Source organism: Megascapheus bottae, chromosome 29 (genome assembly GCF_031878675.1).
Source record: "Megascapheus bottae isolate mThoBot1 chromosome 29, mThoBot2.hap1, whole genome shotgun sequence".
Classification (NCBI taxonomy): domain Eukaryota; kingdom Metazoa; phylum Chordata; class Mammalia; order Rodentia; family Geomyidae; genus Megascapheus; species Megascapheus bottae.
Genome location: NC_143537.1, coordinates 9,997,216 through 10,012,828, shown reverse-complemented (window position 1 = coordinate 10,012,828; position 15,613 = coordinate 9,997,216). Strand labels below are relative to the sequence as shown.

At 42.5% G+C, this 15,613-nt stretch overlaps 2 protein-coding genes across 6 annotated transcripts in view; both read left to right on the top strand.

The window, feature by feature from the left end:
- Nucleotides 1-1,275: 1,275 nt before the first annotated feature.
- Nucleotides 1,276-8,424, top strand: LOC150044698 (ral guanine nucleotide dissociation stimulator-like). Of its 5 annotated transcripts, XM_090321018.1 has the most exons (6): nucleotides 1,934-2,215; nucleotides 2,685-2,888; nucleotides 6,100-6,293; nucleotides 6,849-6,896; nucleotides 7,336-7,562; nucleotides 7,852-8,424. In XM_090321018.1, the coding sequence occupies exons 3-6, from the start codon at nucleotides 6,172-6,174 to the stop codon at nucleotides 7,893-7,895; spliced, it is 441 nt and encodes a 146-aa protein (XP_090177144.1). In that variant the 5' UTR covers nucleotides 1,934-2,215; nucleotides 2,685-2,888; nucleotides 6,100-6,171; the 3' UTR covers nucleotides 7,896-8,424. The 5 variants fall into 5 exon arrangements, with proteins under 5 accessions (XP_090177145.1, XP_090177144.1, XP_090177142.1 ...); XM_090321016.1 differs by having other exon boundaries at nucleotides 1,934-2,888; XM_090321014.1 differs by lacking the exons at nucleotides 1,934-2,215; nucleotides 2,685-2,888 and adding an exon at nucleotides 5,827-5,946.
- A 4,019-nt stretch (nucleotides 8,425-12,443) lies between these two features.
- LOC150044694 (ral guanine nucleotide dissociation stimulator-like) overlaps nucleotides 12,444-15,613 on the top strand; it is a 65,648-nt gene continuing 62,478 nt past the window's right edge. The window contains exon 1 of the mRNA XM_090321012.1: nucleotides 12,444-12,649. The gene's annotated coding sequence lies outside the window, so the exon portion shown is untranslated. The remainder of the gene's footprint in view (nucleotides 12,650-15,613) is intronic.

Here is a 15,613-nt window from a genome sequence, read left to right as displayed (position 1 = left end):
CAACAAAAAAACACAAAGAAAGAAATAGATGGATTACCTTCCACTCTTTATTTTTATTTTTGTTATTTAAAGCTTCCTCTTTGTTCTTTACCATCTCCTGCCCCTAAGACTTCCACAGATTTCTAGTGCATCTCATAACAAGACTCTTGTTAGGAGACATTGGCTGTGTGCCACCAGGACCTCCCATGTCACTCAGTACATGTCTACATCGGTCTTTAATATGTCCAGTTTCTTCCACTTTTCTCTTAAGGCATTAAAAGACACAGAAATGAAAGGACAAAGGGTGAACAGATGCAGCTGTGCTACTCACTAGAAATGATGTTGAAAATGAACTATAAAACTTGTGGTGGGATGGGAGAGAAAAGCTGGGAGAGAGTGAGGGAAGGGGTGATGTTGTCCAAAAAGAAATGTACTCTTTACCTGACTTAAATGTAACTGTACTCCCTCTGTACATCACCTACATAATAACAAAAGACCCTACTTATATTAGATCATTATATTCCTAACTGAAATAAAAACCTCCTCCTCTTCCTCCTTCTTCCTCCTTCTTCCTCCTCCTCCTCTTCTTCTTCCTCCTCTTCCTCCTCCTCCTTCTTCTTCCTTCTCTTCTTTCTTCCTCCCCCCCCTCCCACACATGTACACACACAGAGAGACTAAAAACCACTTAGAAAGCATTATAAATGTGCTGATACACTTTCTGCATTTGTGGTTTACTGTATACCTTGGGATCCATTAAAGCATCAGCATCAAGTGATAAATTGGAATGTCCAGGAGAAACTGTTTACCTGTAAACTACAAAGTCCTAAAGTGTTGGTTGAGCAGAAATTTTATATGATACACTAGTTTTATGTCCTAACCATGCCCAGCTCATGTCCTAACTACTTTCTGTACCTTTTCCTCTTTTAGCCACCTTCAGCTTTGACATTTCCTGCCTCAAAGAATTAGTTGTGGCTTACACTTGTAATCCTACCTGCTCAGGAGGCTGAGATCTGAGGATAGTGGTTCAAAGCCAGCCTGGGCACTAAAGTCTGTGAGACTCTTATCTCCAATTGACCACTAGAAAACCAAAAGTGGCGCTGTGGCTCCTGGGGTAGGACTGTAGCCTTGTGCTGAAGGGCTCAGGGACAATTCCTAGGCCCTTCTTCTTCTTCTTCTTCTTCTTCTTCTTCTTCTTCTTCTTCTTCTTCTTCCTCTTCCTCTTCCTCTTCCTCTTCCTCTCCCTCTCCCTCTCCCTCTCCCTCTCCCTCTGCCTCTCCTTCTCCTCCTCCTCCTCCTCCTCCTCCTCCTCCTTCTTCTTCTTCTTCTTCTTCTTCTTTTTCAATGAGTCATGGGGCTTGGACTCTTTGCCTGGGCCAAGTATATCACCAACTTTCCTGACTGGAAAGACTTTAACCTTAATCCTCTGATCTCCCCTTCCTAAGTAGTTAGAATTTCCAGGCATGAAACACCGCCCCCTAGAAGAATGGTTGGCAAACTGGGAAGCCTTGCAAATTGACATGTTTACAAATTAAGTTTTATCGAAACACGGACAAAGCCATGTTATTACATCCTATCTACTGTTGCTTTGCCACCAAATAGTTGTGACCACACTGTGCGGTCACTCTACGACATTTAGTGTCTAGCTTTGTAAGGGAAGCTCAATGGTCCCTATCCAGAACACATGGGCTCATTTCCAACAGAGTCCAAATTCCAGCAAGTTCAAGGTTTTGTATTCTAATTGAAATCAAACTTAAAATTTTCCCAGCCGAGACTCAGATCTTGAGCCTCCGCTCTTGCTTGTAAGAAGGTGACAAAGGATGTTGGTATCGGATCACCCAATATATACGGCATATCATGGGTCTGGACCAGGCCTTCAGTAACTATGTGTGTGTTTATCCATCCATCCATCCATCCATCCATCCATCCATCCATCCATCCATCATCCAACGGATCCATCCTTGTTGCCGACTGGCCTGGTCTACAGTTTGGATATACCATCACTTGGAGCTGGTCTCTGCCCTTCCAGCTGGAGCTAAGCTGAATGTGAAATTCGATCTGACCACTGTGCTCTGTTCCAACCACAAGATGCATCCTTACCTTGAGATAAGTAGCTGAGAATCCCCAGAAGTACAACCTCTAAACTTACAGCTACTAGTTCCGGTTGCATGCTAGAATAAGCTGGAAAGTTTGAGAAATTATAGGATCCTATTTTGAATCTACTGAATTAATTCATTGGGTATTGTATACTTACATGTATGTTTTAAGAAGCTAAACTTGTGGTTCCCCTTTTTCCCCCCCACCATCCTTATACTGGGACTCTAACTAGGTTATCTGATGGTTGTTGCTTTATTATCTGTGCAATGCTTCCAACCCCATGCTTCTGATGTGTGAACTAGGAAGTACATTTCTATCAAAACATGTAGATTGCCATACACTTTGGTAGATTTATGGCCAAATGGGAATAGGAATCTTACCCTTTGCATTTCCAATTTAGGAATAGCATAATTGTGTTGCCACCTTAGCTCTCAATGCTTCAATGAGAAAATGATGTAGACATTCTAATTAAACAAACTTAATAACTCCTAGTTCTCAAATGGTGTATTATGAACCATTAGTAACTTCAAGTACCAAGTGTCACTTGCTAGGGACTTCATGTATTAGCTGACAGTGTCTCAAGTGCTCACTAAATTTCTTTTAAATTCTAGGAGTGATGATTTTGAAATCTCCCTTTCTGAAAAGAAGAGGAAGGGCAGACACCCAGCTATTAAAGAGCAGCTTTTGGTGATATTCTATTGGCCCAGCAATCAACAAACACAGCTGGTATCCAGTTGTTTGGTTACGTTTTGTTGGGCCTGCTGTTTGTCCATGGAGAGTCCCAGGCTTCTCTTTGTAGACACAGAAGTTGGAAAGTAAGTGCCAAGTGTGATATTGTCAGGAGCTGTTTACCTTTCTGGTATTCTGAGATGGTATTTTACTTAATAACCAGTATGTGCTTGAACTTACCCTGCTTTGCCTTCAGCTTCCTAAGTGATGAAATTACAGGCTTGCCTAGCTATCTACCATGGGCCATTTGAAATAGAAAACTTGTGCCAGTTCTACTAATACAAATGTGAAAAGACCAAATGACTTAGAGCCTGGTTGCTCTAAGTCACAGTGCCATTATCAGTTTACTGGTGGTTTATTAGAGATAATAGTCTCATGGAATGTCTTGCCCAGACTATCTTTGAACCTTGATCATGAGACCTCAGATTCCTGAGTTGCTAGGATTACAGCACCAATAGCTGAAGAGTCCTTTTCAGTATCTTTTGTTCATTTGTGGAATTTCAGACAGGTGTAAGTTTTATTTCTGGGTCTTCTAATCTGTCCCATTGACCTTGGGGTCTGTTTTTGTTCCAATACCAACCTGTTTGTGTTACTATGGCTCTGCAGCACAATGCATTATTTCCATGTGTACTCTGAAAGAGGGATCACTTGACAGTGATGCCTGTCAAGTGTATGGCAGCATGTCCAGTTGCATACACACCACTCAGAAACAGCGACTAGCCATTATCTGAGATTGTACTATTTCCCGTTTATTTTATTATCCTAAAATTAAATGCTTAAAGACTCATAAGGTCCTTCAGAGAGTACTTCAGAAGAAGTATCATTATGAGAGGTGACAGTTCCACCTCTCACGAATGTAACTTCTCCAGATTTTTCAAGGGCAAAGATGTCAAGTAGAAGAGAGATAATTCACAGTCATTAGTGTAGGTTATTGTGTGTGCCTGTGTCTGAGAGTTTAATAGAAAAACAAGTATAAAAATGTATAAGGATAAAAAAAGTTTTTCAGTACATATATAAAGGAAATGCATTTACTGAGTTACAGGATAGCTGTGTATCTTTCTTTTTTTTCTCTTTTTTTTTTTTTTTTGCCAGTCCTGGGCTTGAGCTCAGGGCATGAACCCTGCCCTTGGACTTTCTCAAGGCCAGAGCTCTACCACTTGAGCTTCAGCACCACTTCCAGCTTTTTTCTATGTATGTGGTACCGAGGAATTGAACTCGGGTCTTCGTGAGTGCTAGACAAGCACTCTACCACTAGGCCAAACTCCCGGCCAATAGCTGTGTATCTTAACCTAAGTGCCAGCAGAAAAGAGCTCAAAACATAAATGGAAAGTGGAAATCACAGAAAATGAAAATGAATTTTATTATCATAATTATAGTTACTAGATTTTTTAAGAATGTTCCGGTATATAATATTGCCTCCCCAGACCCAATAGTCTACACTGCCTCTAATTACTAGAATTAAAGACTATACCTAAAAAATATTTCTGATAGCTTGAGCATCCTAAGTAAACACTGTTTATAAAGTCCATAGTGACATAGTAGTGGACAGTGTAGAACAAATCCAGTATTTTATTTACTAAACACTAGCTTGCCTAGAGCAACTTACAGACCTATGATGTGAACTTGCCATGCCTTTGGCAGATAATATTTTACTTTTGTGTGTGTGTATCATGGAACTTGTCTCTGAGCTCTTCAGCGCAAGGCTACCTACCTACCCTTTGAGCCATAGTGCACCTTCTGTTTTCTAGTAGTTAATTGGAGATAAGGGTCTCACGGATTTTAGTACCAGGGCTAGCTTTGAACCATGATCCTCAGACTTTAGCCACTTCTGTAGGTAGGATTGTAGACATGAGCCTCTGCTCCTGGGCCTAGTTTAATTTTATAACCATGTTTTCATATATATATGTGTGTGTGTGTATATATATGTATATATGTGTATGTGTGTGTGTATATATATATATATATACGGCACATATTCTCTAAATGTTTTTCCTGAAGGTGATTTCTCTACAACTTTCATCAAAGATCTAATTTTTACTTTGTGTAAATAATTGGAGTAAAGAGTCTCATGAACTTTTCTGCTTGGTCTGGCTCAAAACTCTGACCCCCAAAATCTTAGCCTAGTGAGTAACTTGGATCAGAGGGATGAGGCTCCAGTACCCAGTGTGTATATGTAGCCGGGTGTTCAATCCATCTTGGGGTATAAATTCAAGGTTTCCCATTTGCAAAGCAAATGCTCAACCACTGGATCCATTCCTCGCTTTGAGATAGGGTCTCCCTTCTTACCCAGAAAAGCCTTTACTGTTCTCCTGCCAGTTCTATTTCTGGTGTAGCCAACAGACCACCCCACCATGCCCAGCATTTTCTCCAGAAAATGGGATCTCACAAACTATATTTTCCTACACAGGGCCAGAGGCATGATATTCTAATATCATATGGTCCTGTGTACATAGGAGAACATATAACACAGTATCAAATACTTTATTTTCCATTATCTAGATGATACCACAAAGGGGCATCAAGGGAAACCTTAGAAGTAGGTTATAAAAACTTAACAGTGTCTTCCGTTCTAATGTCAGCAAAGAGTACAGAAAGTCCATGACAATGTAAGACAGACAAAATGATTTGTGCAGCATGAGAGGAATGATAAGGAAGGTATTGATCTGACCTAGGAATGGCTCCTAGAAACAGAGTCCTTGACAGTACCTAGGCCCAGGGCAGGAATTCAGGATTCAAAAGATAAGGTGTGATTTTTACTTTGTCTACTTTGTCTATGTGTACACATTGTGCAGTGGGAAGGGGGATTTATCTTCAGGTAGGTCTTATGTGAGAAGCAGTTTAGGTCATTGGGCCCTGAGCAGTGACCCTACCTCCTTCACAATGGAATGGAACACGGAACCCTGGTAGCCAGGAAGTATAACTGACAGTCTGGTCAAGCCTGCTCACTTGGCCTGTGACTCTGGAAGGAGAAGGATGTTCTCGTGCTGTGGGAGAATGTCGGGAGATGACTCGGATCTCAGGAAATCAGGGTATGGGTGTCTCTTTCAAGCCTGGAGAGGTTGGAGCCGTGCCTGGCCACCAGTTCAACACCTCAGTATATTTTCCACCAAGAAATCAATGGAAACACAAGGCAACTCAGGCGAGGTATAGTCAAGAAACCTTCTTCTGGTGTGATTTTCAGTGTCAATAATGATAGAATATTTTCTGTGTGGTTTTCAGTCTACTCTGTCACAGTTACTCAGTTTGAAATATGCTCCCATTTCCACTTTTAAAAGATGATTGTCATTACACCCTTAGAGAGACAGTGACTCAGGTGGGACTGTGAACGTGCCCTGTAACGTGTGGAGCCCGGAGGCAGGCCTGCTGGAGATGCTGGTGATGAACCTGGTCCCTGCACACCAGAAAGGCGATCTTTTCTTTCTTCGAAACTTTCTACACAATTATAGACTCTGTGGGACAATGGAGCAAGTGCTGACTATTTTGTTTAGAAAGTGAGTGTTCCTTCTTCAAGCTCAGGGGTACTCAGTCTATCCTGGCTGAGATTTGGAAATTAAATTAAATATCAGGAATATATTTGGCTTACTCATTTACAGGTAGAGGAAGCATTTTTTAAAGTTTTACATTTTTTGATTTATTGTGGGGAGATGCTGATCTAGTGCCTTGAATTGAGAACCTGAATTTTTTCCCTGAGTTTGGTGGTCAAAGTCAGCACTCCATTACGTGAGCTACACCTCCATTTTTGGCAGCTTGCTGGTTACTAAAGATAACAGTCGCTTGGAAATTTCCTTCAACGCTAGTGTTGAACTCTGTTCCTCAGAGCTCAACCTCCCAAATAGCTAGGATTACAGGCATGAGCCACTGTCACCAGGCAGAGCATTTATATTGGACACATTATTGCAACCTCTTCAGTTTTTCAGAGAAAGCATAGATATATCTCATATGCCTTCTTGTTTTGTATTCTCAGCTGTGACTTAGCCAACCCCATAGGTGTCCTCTTAGTTCTGAAAAAAAGAAGCATAGAGTGACTTCCTCCTTTCCCTCATCAGGTACAAATCACTCCGGCCGAACTGTGAGGAAGATGAGAAAGTGAAGGAGTAAGTGAGCTTTGGGGCCAAGGGAATGGCTGTCTTTGAAACTGGGCATCTTGGGGCTTCTGATTCCAAGTGGAAATTCCTCATTTGCTCACCACTTGTGATTTCCAGCGCGGGGGGTGAGGCCTGGGACTTGAGTGGATGGCAGAGTACAACGTTGTGGGTGTGCTTCTGGTCTCAGGGTTCTGTGTAGAAAGTCTAGAATTAATGATAAAATAGCCTATCTCAATGAGAATTTTGAAGACTTGGACTCCAGCGCTTCTAGAAGTGTGGGGTGAAGATCACCCTGCTTGTTGCAGGAGTGTCTATTTCTTTCACAAGTTACATGTCTGCAACTAGATGAACAGCTTCTGCATAGGAGTCCTGCCAGAAAGAGGCTATGGGGGGAGGTTCACGATAGAGAGGGTGGCTGCTCACTGTCCTGTCACCAATCTGCCCACAGCACCCTATGTTCCATCTTCACGATATGGATGGACTTTTCTCCTGATGATTTCTATGATCGCAAGAACCGAGACGTCCTAAACGAACTCATGTTCTACGTGATGCTCAACATGCCCTCCTCGGACCTGCTCCTGCGTTTACACATTCTCCTTGACCAGCTGGAAGAACCTGTGACCTGTCAGACCAAGAGCAAGGCGGGGGAGTCCTTGTGTAGGCGCCTGAGAGCTTGTGAGTGAGGATGGAACCTGGGTCCCTCCTAGGACTGGTCCTCCCAGGGTGACTGGCCATGGGTCCTTGTTACTACCAGTTTGGCACAATGACCTTTTACGGATATTTTCTTCCAGGTAATGTCTGTTCTTGTGTAGAGGGTAACCGGGCAGAGCCACTCATTAAATACACCCTACTTTCTATCAATGTTCAGTCCAAATTCACATTCTACAGCTTAGTGCATTAGATCCTCATGGCATTGTGTCACCCTGAACTTCTCTAAAAATCATGTATTTATTTCCATTTTCAGATTTGGGGCTTCAGAATGCAGTCACCCCAGAACTCATGACATAGAAGCCACCAGTGGTGTCCATGATAGTGACAGATGGAGATCTGGAGCCATCATTATTGTATGAAATCGTGGATGGTGTGTGGTTTTCTCATTTGTAGAAAGACCAAGTTCAGTTTTGAACTGTATGAACATCTAGCTCGCTCTTAACCCCAAATGCGGCAGATCTACCTAGAGATACTTCTGAAGAAGAACAAGCAGACATTCTTTTATTGACTTCAACACCACGTAGAGCTGCTCAAAGTAGTCCAAATTAGCAAAGCTCTCAGCAGGATAAAGCAATGCCTATGGGGTTAATGAAAAATTTCTCCATGCTTAAGTTTAGTAAACTCAATAGGTGAGAGTCAGGAAGAACACCTTGTCTTTCATAAGGTGGTAGATACCCCTGTGGACCCCGATATAGGCTTTCTGTCTGCAGGCAACTTTGAGCAAAATCCAGTGTTAGAGTCTGCCCCCTCCTGCCGCTCCTCCCCCGCAAACCCCCCACCCCCCAGCAAATATTTATTTTTGGTAATGATTGTCTGCTGTCTAATGTTTATACCAAGAATTGTTTTAATTTTATTAAAGTTTTATTTAAATTATGTTGTGCAATTCTATTTTTTGTTGGGGGGGCAGTCATGGAGCACAAACTCGGGGCCTGAGCACTGTTTGGGGGCTTTCCTCAAGGCTAGAGACTACTCTACCACTTGAGCCATAGCACCACTTCGGGCTTTTTCTGTGTATGTGGTACTGAGGAATCAAAGTCTGTCTTTGCACATGAGAGGCAAGCACTCTACCACTAGGCCAAACTCCCCACCCGGCACAGTTCTTGAATACAAAACACTGTTCTTTTCCTTGTAGAATCTGATGTCCCAGCACATGGATCATGGGTGGGTGGAAACAGTGAGCTGCATTTGGGGAAATGAATCTGCTGGATTTACTGGTGAATACAGGGAGCCACAAGAATCCAGGCAATGGAGGATGCAGACTCTGATAAAATAGGATCCTTGATGTTGAAAGACAAAAGCTGTATTTTATTTGTGTGTGTGTGTGTGTGCACTATGACTTACCTCTTGGCCTCAGTGTTCTCCTACAGCCTTTTTGTACAAGGTTGGTGCTCTACCATTTGAGCCACAGAGAAACTTTTGGAAGTTTATTGGAGATAAGAGACTCTCCTGATTGGGTTGGTTTGGAACTGGTAACCCCAGATCTCAGTCTAATGAGCAGTTAGGAGTACAGATGTGAGGCACTGGTGCCTGGCTCCCTTCTTTTATCATTTCCTTCCTGTATAAAAACGATATTTTGCTACTACATGTCTTCAGTGGTGGTGTACCAACATACCATCAGATACTTCAGAACTTTTCATCAGGAACCAGGGCCAAAATTCAGTCCCCATACAATAGAAAACCTTGTATAATCCATAATCCTATCTACAGAGGCTTCAGAGGTACAACAATTTCAGTTCAAAGCTAGTCTGGGCAGGAAAGTCTGAGAGGCTCTAATCTCCAATGAATCACCAAGGGAAAAAAAAGGAAAAACCAGAGGTGGAGCTATGGCTCAAGTGGGAGAGCACCAGCCAAGAGGAAAAAAAAAAAAACAACACAAAAAATCCAGAAAGATCTTCCTGAGATTACTTTTTTTCCACTTTTTGGTAGGGGAACTGGGCATTGCTAATCTCAGGGCTGACTTTCAAAGGCGCTGGACCACTGCAAGACTAGAACAGTGAGCACGCGCATGCGCGGCCGCGCACTGCTGCCTGGCCCTGGAGCAGAACTGGCACGCATGCGCACGGGCACCCCGTGACCCTGGCTGCTGAGGGACAACCGGCACCAGAGAGGGAGGCGGCGCTCAGAGGCCACCGCGGCCTCTTCTGTCCTTGGGGCCAGGTTTCTCCGTTCCCCGTCTTCACGTGGCCCTGGGGACTCCAGAGCTTTGCCCTCGCTGGCTCTGCACCTGGGGCGGCGACCTGGTGCAGGTGGGGCCTCTTCCGCCCGGGCCTGGTGTGTGGGGCGGCGTGGGGCCGCGTGGGCGCCGCCCGAGGCCGCCCGGGAGCCGTCCCCGTCCCCGTCCCCGCTCTGAGGTGAGTGCACACGTCTTCTCCTCAAGAAAACCCTTCAGCCTTGACATTTCCTGCCTCAAAGAATTAGTTGTGGCTTACACTTGTAATCCTACCTGCTCAGGAGGCTGAGATCTGAGGATCGTGGTTCAAAGCCAGCCTGGGCACTAAAGTCTGTGAGACTCTTATCTCCAAATGACCACTAGAAAACCAGAAGTGGCGCTGTGGCTCCTGGGGTAGGACTGTAGCCTTGTGCTGAAGGGCTCAGGGACAATTCCTAGGCCCAGAGTTCAAGTCCCATGGCAGAAAGAAAGGAGAGGCTGGGAGTTTGTCCTAGTGGTAGAGTGTTTGCCTAGCATGCACAAAGACCCGGGTTCGATTCTTCATTACCACATATATAGAAAAAGCCAGAAGTGGTGCTGTGGCTCAAGTGGTAGAGTACTAGCCTTGAGCAAGCCCAAGCACGGTGCTCAGGCCCTGAGTTCAAGCCCCAGGACTGACAAAAAAAAAAAGTTGTGGGAATTAAGAATTCTTTTTAGCTATATGGTTTTCTCTTCTCTTTTTTGGCAATGGGGATTGAACCCAGGAAGTCTCACCTGCTAGGCAAGTACTTTGTCATTAAGCTATATCCCCAGCCCCAAAACACCCTTTTGAGTTCTCCCTATATCTGTGTGTAGGATGAAAAGAGTTATTGTTATTGTATTGTATTAGAATATTCTGTGATTTTTGGTCTTTTTTAATCTAGTCTGATACAGTCATATCCTGGAAACAAATATGATGGTAGGAACTGATGAGCTTTCTTTACGTTCAAAGGAGGAGAAGGAGATGGGCCTTCCATTACTCATTACTCTATGGGTGTGGAGGGGAAGGGATTGTCCTACCACATAACCCTGGAAGCTTAGTGATGAGGCCTTCAACATCCACAAAACCAGGGATATCAGTTCAGCCAGAGTGATTTGCTGTGGCCTGAAGTCTCCCCTCAGATTCCTCTGTTCCCATCTTGCATGCTACATTCCACACTAGCAATATTCACCATGTTAGGTCAGACTTCTTGTTGAAAGGCTATGGGTGAATGTATGTGTTATCTTAGGTGACTTCATCATTGAGAGACACAAAGAACTTAAAGGCACAAATAAGTCCTCAATCGCAGTAATGATTCACAATAAACTTTCCTATCTTAACCTTCAAGCACTTTAAATGAAGCTGTGGCAAAAGTGATTTTATAGGGCAGGAAGTATGACCTAGTGGTAGAGCTCCAGCCTTGAGAAAGCCCAAGGACAGTGCTCAGGCCCTGAGCTCAAGCCCAGGACTGGTAAAAACAACAACAACAAAATAAGGTAAAAGTTGTAATTCTCTATACCAAAAAGACATATAATGAACTTAAGTGCCTAGGGTAACATTTTCAAGCTATTGAAAGATTGTTTCTTTTTTTTTAGTAGTATTTTGGAAAAAGTAAATCAAATATTTATAGCATCCTAGAAGAAAAGCCTGAAATAATACCTGCTTTCCTATGAACAGTACGAGAGGAGAATAGTAGGAGGGTTTTTTTTTGTTTTTTTTTTATATTTTTTTTATTTTTTGTGCCTGTCCTGAGACTTGAGCTGAGGGCCTGAACACTGTCCTTGGACTTTCTCAAGGCTAGAGCTCTACCACTTGAACCACAGCACCACTTCAGGTTTTTTTCTATGTGTGTAGTACCGAAGAATTCAACCCGGGTCTTTGTGCATGTTAGGCAATCATTCTGTCAGTAGGCCAAACTCCTGACCTGATGTCAGTTTACTTTTAAGGGAAGTAAATTTAAGTTTTCATAATCAAGAAATGGGCCGGGAGTTTGGGCTAGTGGTAGAATGCTCACCTAAGCATGCAAGAAGACCCAGGTTCAGTTCCTTGGTACCACATACATAGAAAAAAAAAAAAAGGCTGAAGTGGTGTTGTGGCTCAAGTGGCAGAGCTCTAACCTTGAGAAAGCCCAAGGACAGTGCTCAGGCATTGAGTTGAAGTCCTAGGACTGGCAGAAAACAAACAAACAAAAATCCAAGAGAAGATATTAGTGATAATTTTCTGATGTCTTTCCTCCAGATCCCATTTAATTATATTGGTTTAATATTATCTCTATATTTTTATTTTTGTTTTTGTGCTGGCATGGGAGCTCAAATTCAGTACTTTGCCACACTCACTGAATCCAGGCATTGATGGCTCGTGCCTGTAATTCTAACTACTCAGACTGAAATTTGAGAATCAAAATAAAATCAACCTGGACAGGAAAGATCATGAGACACTTTCCTTCGATTCAGGACCAAAACACCAAAAGTGAAGCATGGCTTGACCAGTAGAGCACTGGGCTTGAGCCAAAAAAGCTAAAGGTTAGGTCCCAAAGGACAGTTCCCAAGCCCGGAGTTTAAGCGTAAGAACCATCACGCACGCACACACATACACACACACATTGTCAGTATTCCCAAAAGCATTGTGGTTCTTTTTAATGTCCCCTTGAAATGCACTTTCTCTTTTTCATTCATTGGTGATGTTTCCACAGAGAGAGCAGAGCATTGGCAATTACCTGAGTCCTGGCTGCTGGTGATTCCCCTGGGATGACTGAGGTTTACCTTGGTGAGCAGTGAGAACCTGGGAAAGCCCCACACAGTGCATGGAAGGAGACACGAGAAGACGTGCATTCAGCTGCTTCTTCAGTACAACCACCTCCTTCCAAGGGTCTTTCTCTGTGGGGTGAGTTCCTTTTCTTCCCAAGTAAAGCTAATGCATTTTGTGGCTTTTGTGGGTGTCTTCACATGCTAATAAGTCATTTTCCTGGCAGCCTTCATTGCTCTGAGATAAATGAAATGTTCTAGATTTTATCAAGGGATATTTATAGCTGTAGGGCAGGACTTATAGTTCTTTTGCTTTAGTGAATTAAAAAGCTTCTTTTTTTGTTCATCTTCTTTTTTTATTTTGCCAGTCATGGGACTTGATCTCTGGGCCTGGGTGCTGTTCCTGAGCTCTTCAGCTCAAGGCTTCCACCCTACCCCTTGAGCCACAGGGCCTCTTCTGGTTTTCTAATGGTTAATTGGATATAAGAGTCTATCGGGGGCCGGGAGTTTGGCCTAGTGGTAGAGTGCTTGCCTAACATGCACGAAGACCCGGGTTCGATTCCTTGGTACCACATACATAGAAAAAGCCAGACGTGGTTCTGAGGCTCAAGCAGTAGAGCTCTAGCCTTGAGAAAGTCCAAGGACAGGGCTCAGGCCCTGAGCTCAAGCCCAGGACTGGCAAAAAAAAAAAAAAAAGAGTCTATCGGTCTTTAATGCCTGGGCAGATTTTGAACCGAGATCCTCATATCTCAGTCTCCTGAGTAGTTAGGATTTCAGGCTATGCCACCTCGCCCAGCTTTGAATTAAGAAACTTCTAAGTGAATATATTGATAGCCTTTAGTGAATTTACTCATATGGTATAAGTGATTTATTTATTATAATATTTTTATGGAAAACCAAAGTATTAGGGACAGTGCCCAGGCCCAGAGTTCAAGTAACATGACAAACAAAAATAAATAAATAGACAGATAGATAGATAGATAAAGGAAAACCACAGTACTTTGTCCAAATGAACGGAAATTGAAAGCATTTTGAATTCTTTAGTTTTACTTGGCATCTTCTTGTATTAATTTGGCAAGCAAAGTTTTTAAAATGCCATGGTTTATTAATTTCATTTTTAGGAAAAACAATGAAGGAAGGCATGTACCTGAATTTGTACAGTAAATTTCTCCTCTGATAGTTAATAAATTTAGAGTTAACTACAACTATGGCATGGTGACAAGTATGAAGATAATAAATTGATTTCCTGCCATTAATAGATTAAATTAGTAGGAAAAATACAGTAACAATTATGATGTATAGAAAAATATGTGGCCTACACACTTGTGTAGCTGTGTAGTGTGATACCTTTAAGGTAATGTTGTATAAATTTAATAAATTTCTTCAAGCTCAAAGGTTTGAGACATGATAGTTTTACCAAGAGCATAGAAAATACCAAGTGGTCTTCAACAGATGCTCTCATTTTTCCTTTTTGATTTTTGGTGTATGTGTTGGTATTATAGCTTCAACTTAGTGCCTTGAGCTATTGCTTATTTTTCCTTCAAGGCAGGAACTCTAATACTTAAGAGCACCTCTACTTCCAGGTTTTTGCTATATTTTTGCCAGTCCTAGAGCTTGCACTCAGGTCTTGAGTGCTATCCTTGGGCTTTCTCAAGGTTAGAGCTCTACCACTTAGCCACAGCATCATTTCTGGCTTTTTTCTTCAACTCAAGGCTACCACCCTACCCTTGAGCCAAGTCCCACTTCCCGTTTTCTAGAGGTTAATTGGAGATAAGAGTCTCAGGTCCTTTTGTGCCCGGACTGGCTTTTGAACACTGATGCTCAGATCTCAGCCTCCTGAGTAGCTAGGATTACAGGCATGAGCCACCAAGCCTGGCCTGGCTTTTTTTAACTATATTTTATTGTAATTAATAGAAGGGTTACATTATATTCACCAGATATAAGGTGCATTACTTCACAAACATTGCTACTACCCTTTTTTCATGTTTTTGTCCCCATTTCCCTCTCCCCACCTACTCCCCTCATCTTTTCTCCCCTTCCCTTTCCTATTTCAAATAAACATATACAATATATCAGATAACAAGGTAAGATACTGTAACAATATGAGATTACCAAGAGCATCTGGTTTTTGTGTTAGTTTCTTATCCATCCCAGGAGAAGGCAAGGACCCCCTCTTTTTTTCAGCATTGAGAGCCAAGTATGTGTTATTAAGATAGGAATATTGAAACTTAGCAGAGCTTTATTCAGACATGGAAAGATGTCTAAAGTTAGAGCTGCCTGTTTGTAGATACAGAGTAAATAACATACATTCAGCAGGGAGTTGCCTGTAAGTGCCCACTATTCAAATTAAGCCAAGAGGCTGGTGGTATGGCTCAATCAGTGGAGTGCTTCCAGTGAACGAAAGTGTCAGCTATCCTAGATAATCTTGTAAAGAATTGCGTCATGCGGAAGATTCAGTTTCCCACATGTCAGTGTGTCATTCTGCCTGTTTGAAAATCTTTAAGGCTCAGAAAAGAATTGAAGCTCTCAGTTTAACCATCCTGCTGCCATTTTCATTTTTCTGAAAGGGATGATTACAGTTGCCTATAGTCCTAGCTGCTTAGAAGCCTGAGATGTGAGGATCATGGTTCCAGGCCAGTTAAGGTAGGAAAGTCCATGAGACTTATCTCCAATGAAACTGATAACGGTACACTCAAAGAATTGGTAAAGATAAATTTTGTCGTAAATACTGGATAAAACATGTTAGTATAGAAAGTGAGGACCAAATTATAATTTCGTGAGATCTTGAAGCGTATTTATTTCCAAGGAAGTCCAGTGAATTCGGTGTCATGGAATTTAGAAACTAGAAATTAATCCTCTATTTTCCAGCATTCAATGGTATTTACACTCTAGTCTAGATGTGGCTCAGTTGCACAGTACCATCATTAAGGGAACAAGTTAAGGGAGAAAACAAATCCCTGATTCCAAACCCCAGCCTTGGCATACACAAAAAAGAACAATGGAGGCCAGGAGTTTGTCCTAGTGGTAGAGGGCTTGCCTAGCATGCATGAAGACCTGTGTTCGATTCCTCAGTACCACATACATAGGAAAAAGCTTTACATTT

Coding starts and splice junctions, on each gene's coding strand:
- LOC150044698 (XM_090321014.1), top strand. CDS start 5,920: ATGGAAACACAAGGCAACTCAGGCGAG. Junction 5,947..6,099: donor CACAAGGCAACTCAGGCGAG/GTATAGTCAAGA, acceptor TTACACCCTTAG/AGAGACAGTGACTCAGGTGG. Junction 6,294..6,848: donor CTGACTATTTTGTTTAGAAA/GTGAGTGTTCCT, acceptor TTCCCTCATCAG/GTACAAATCACTCCGGCCGA.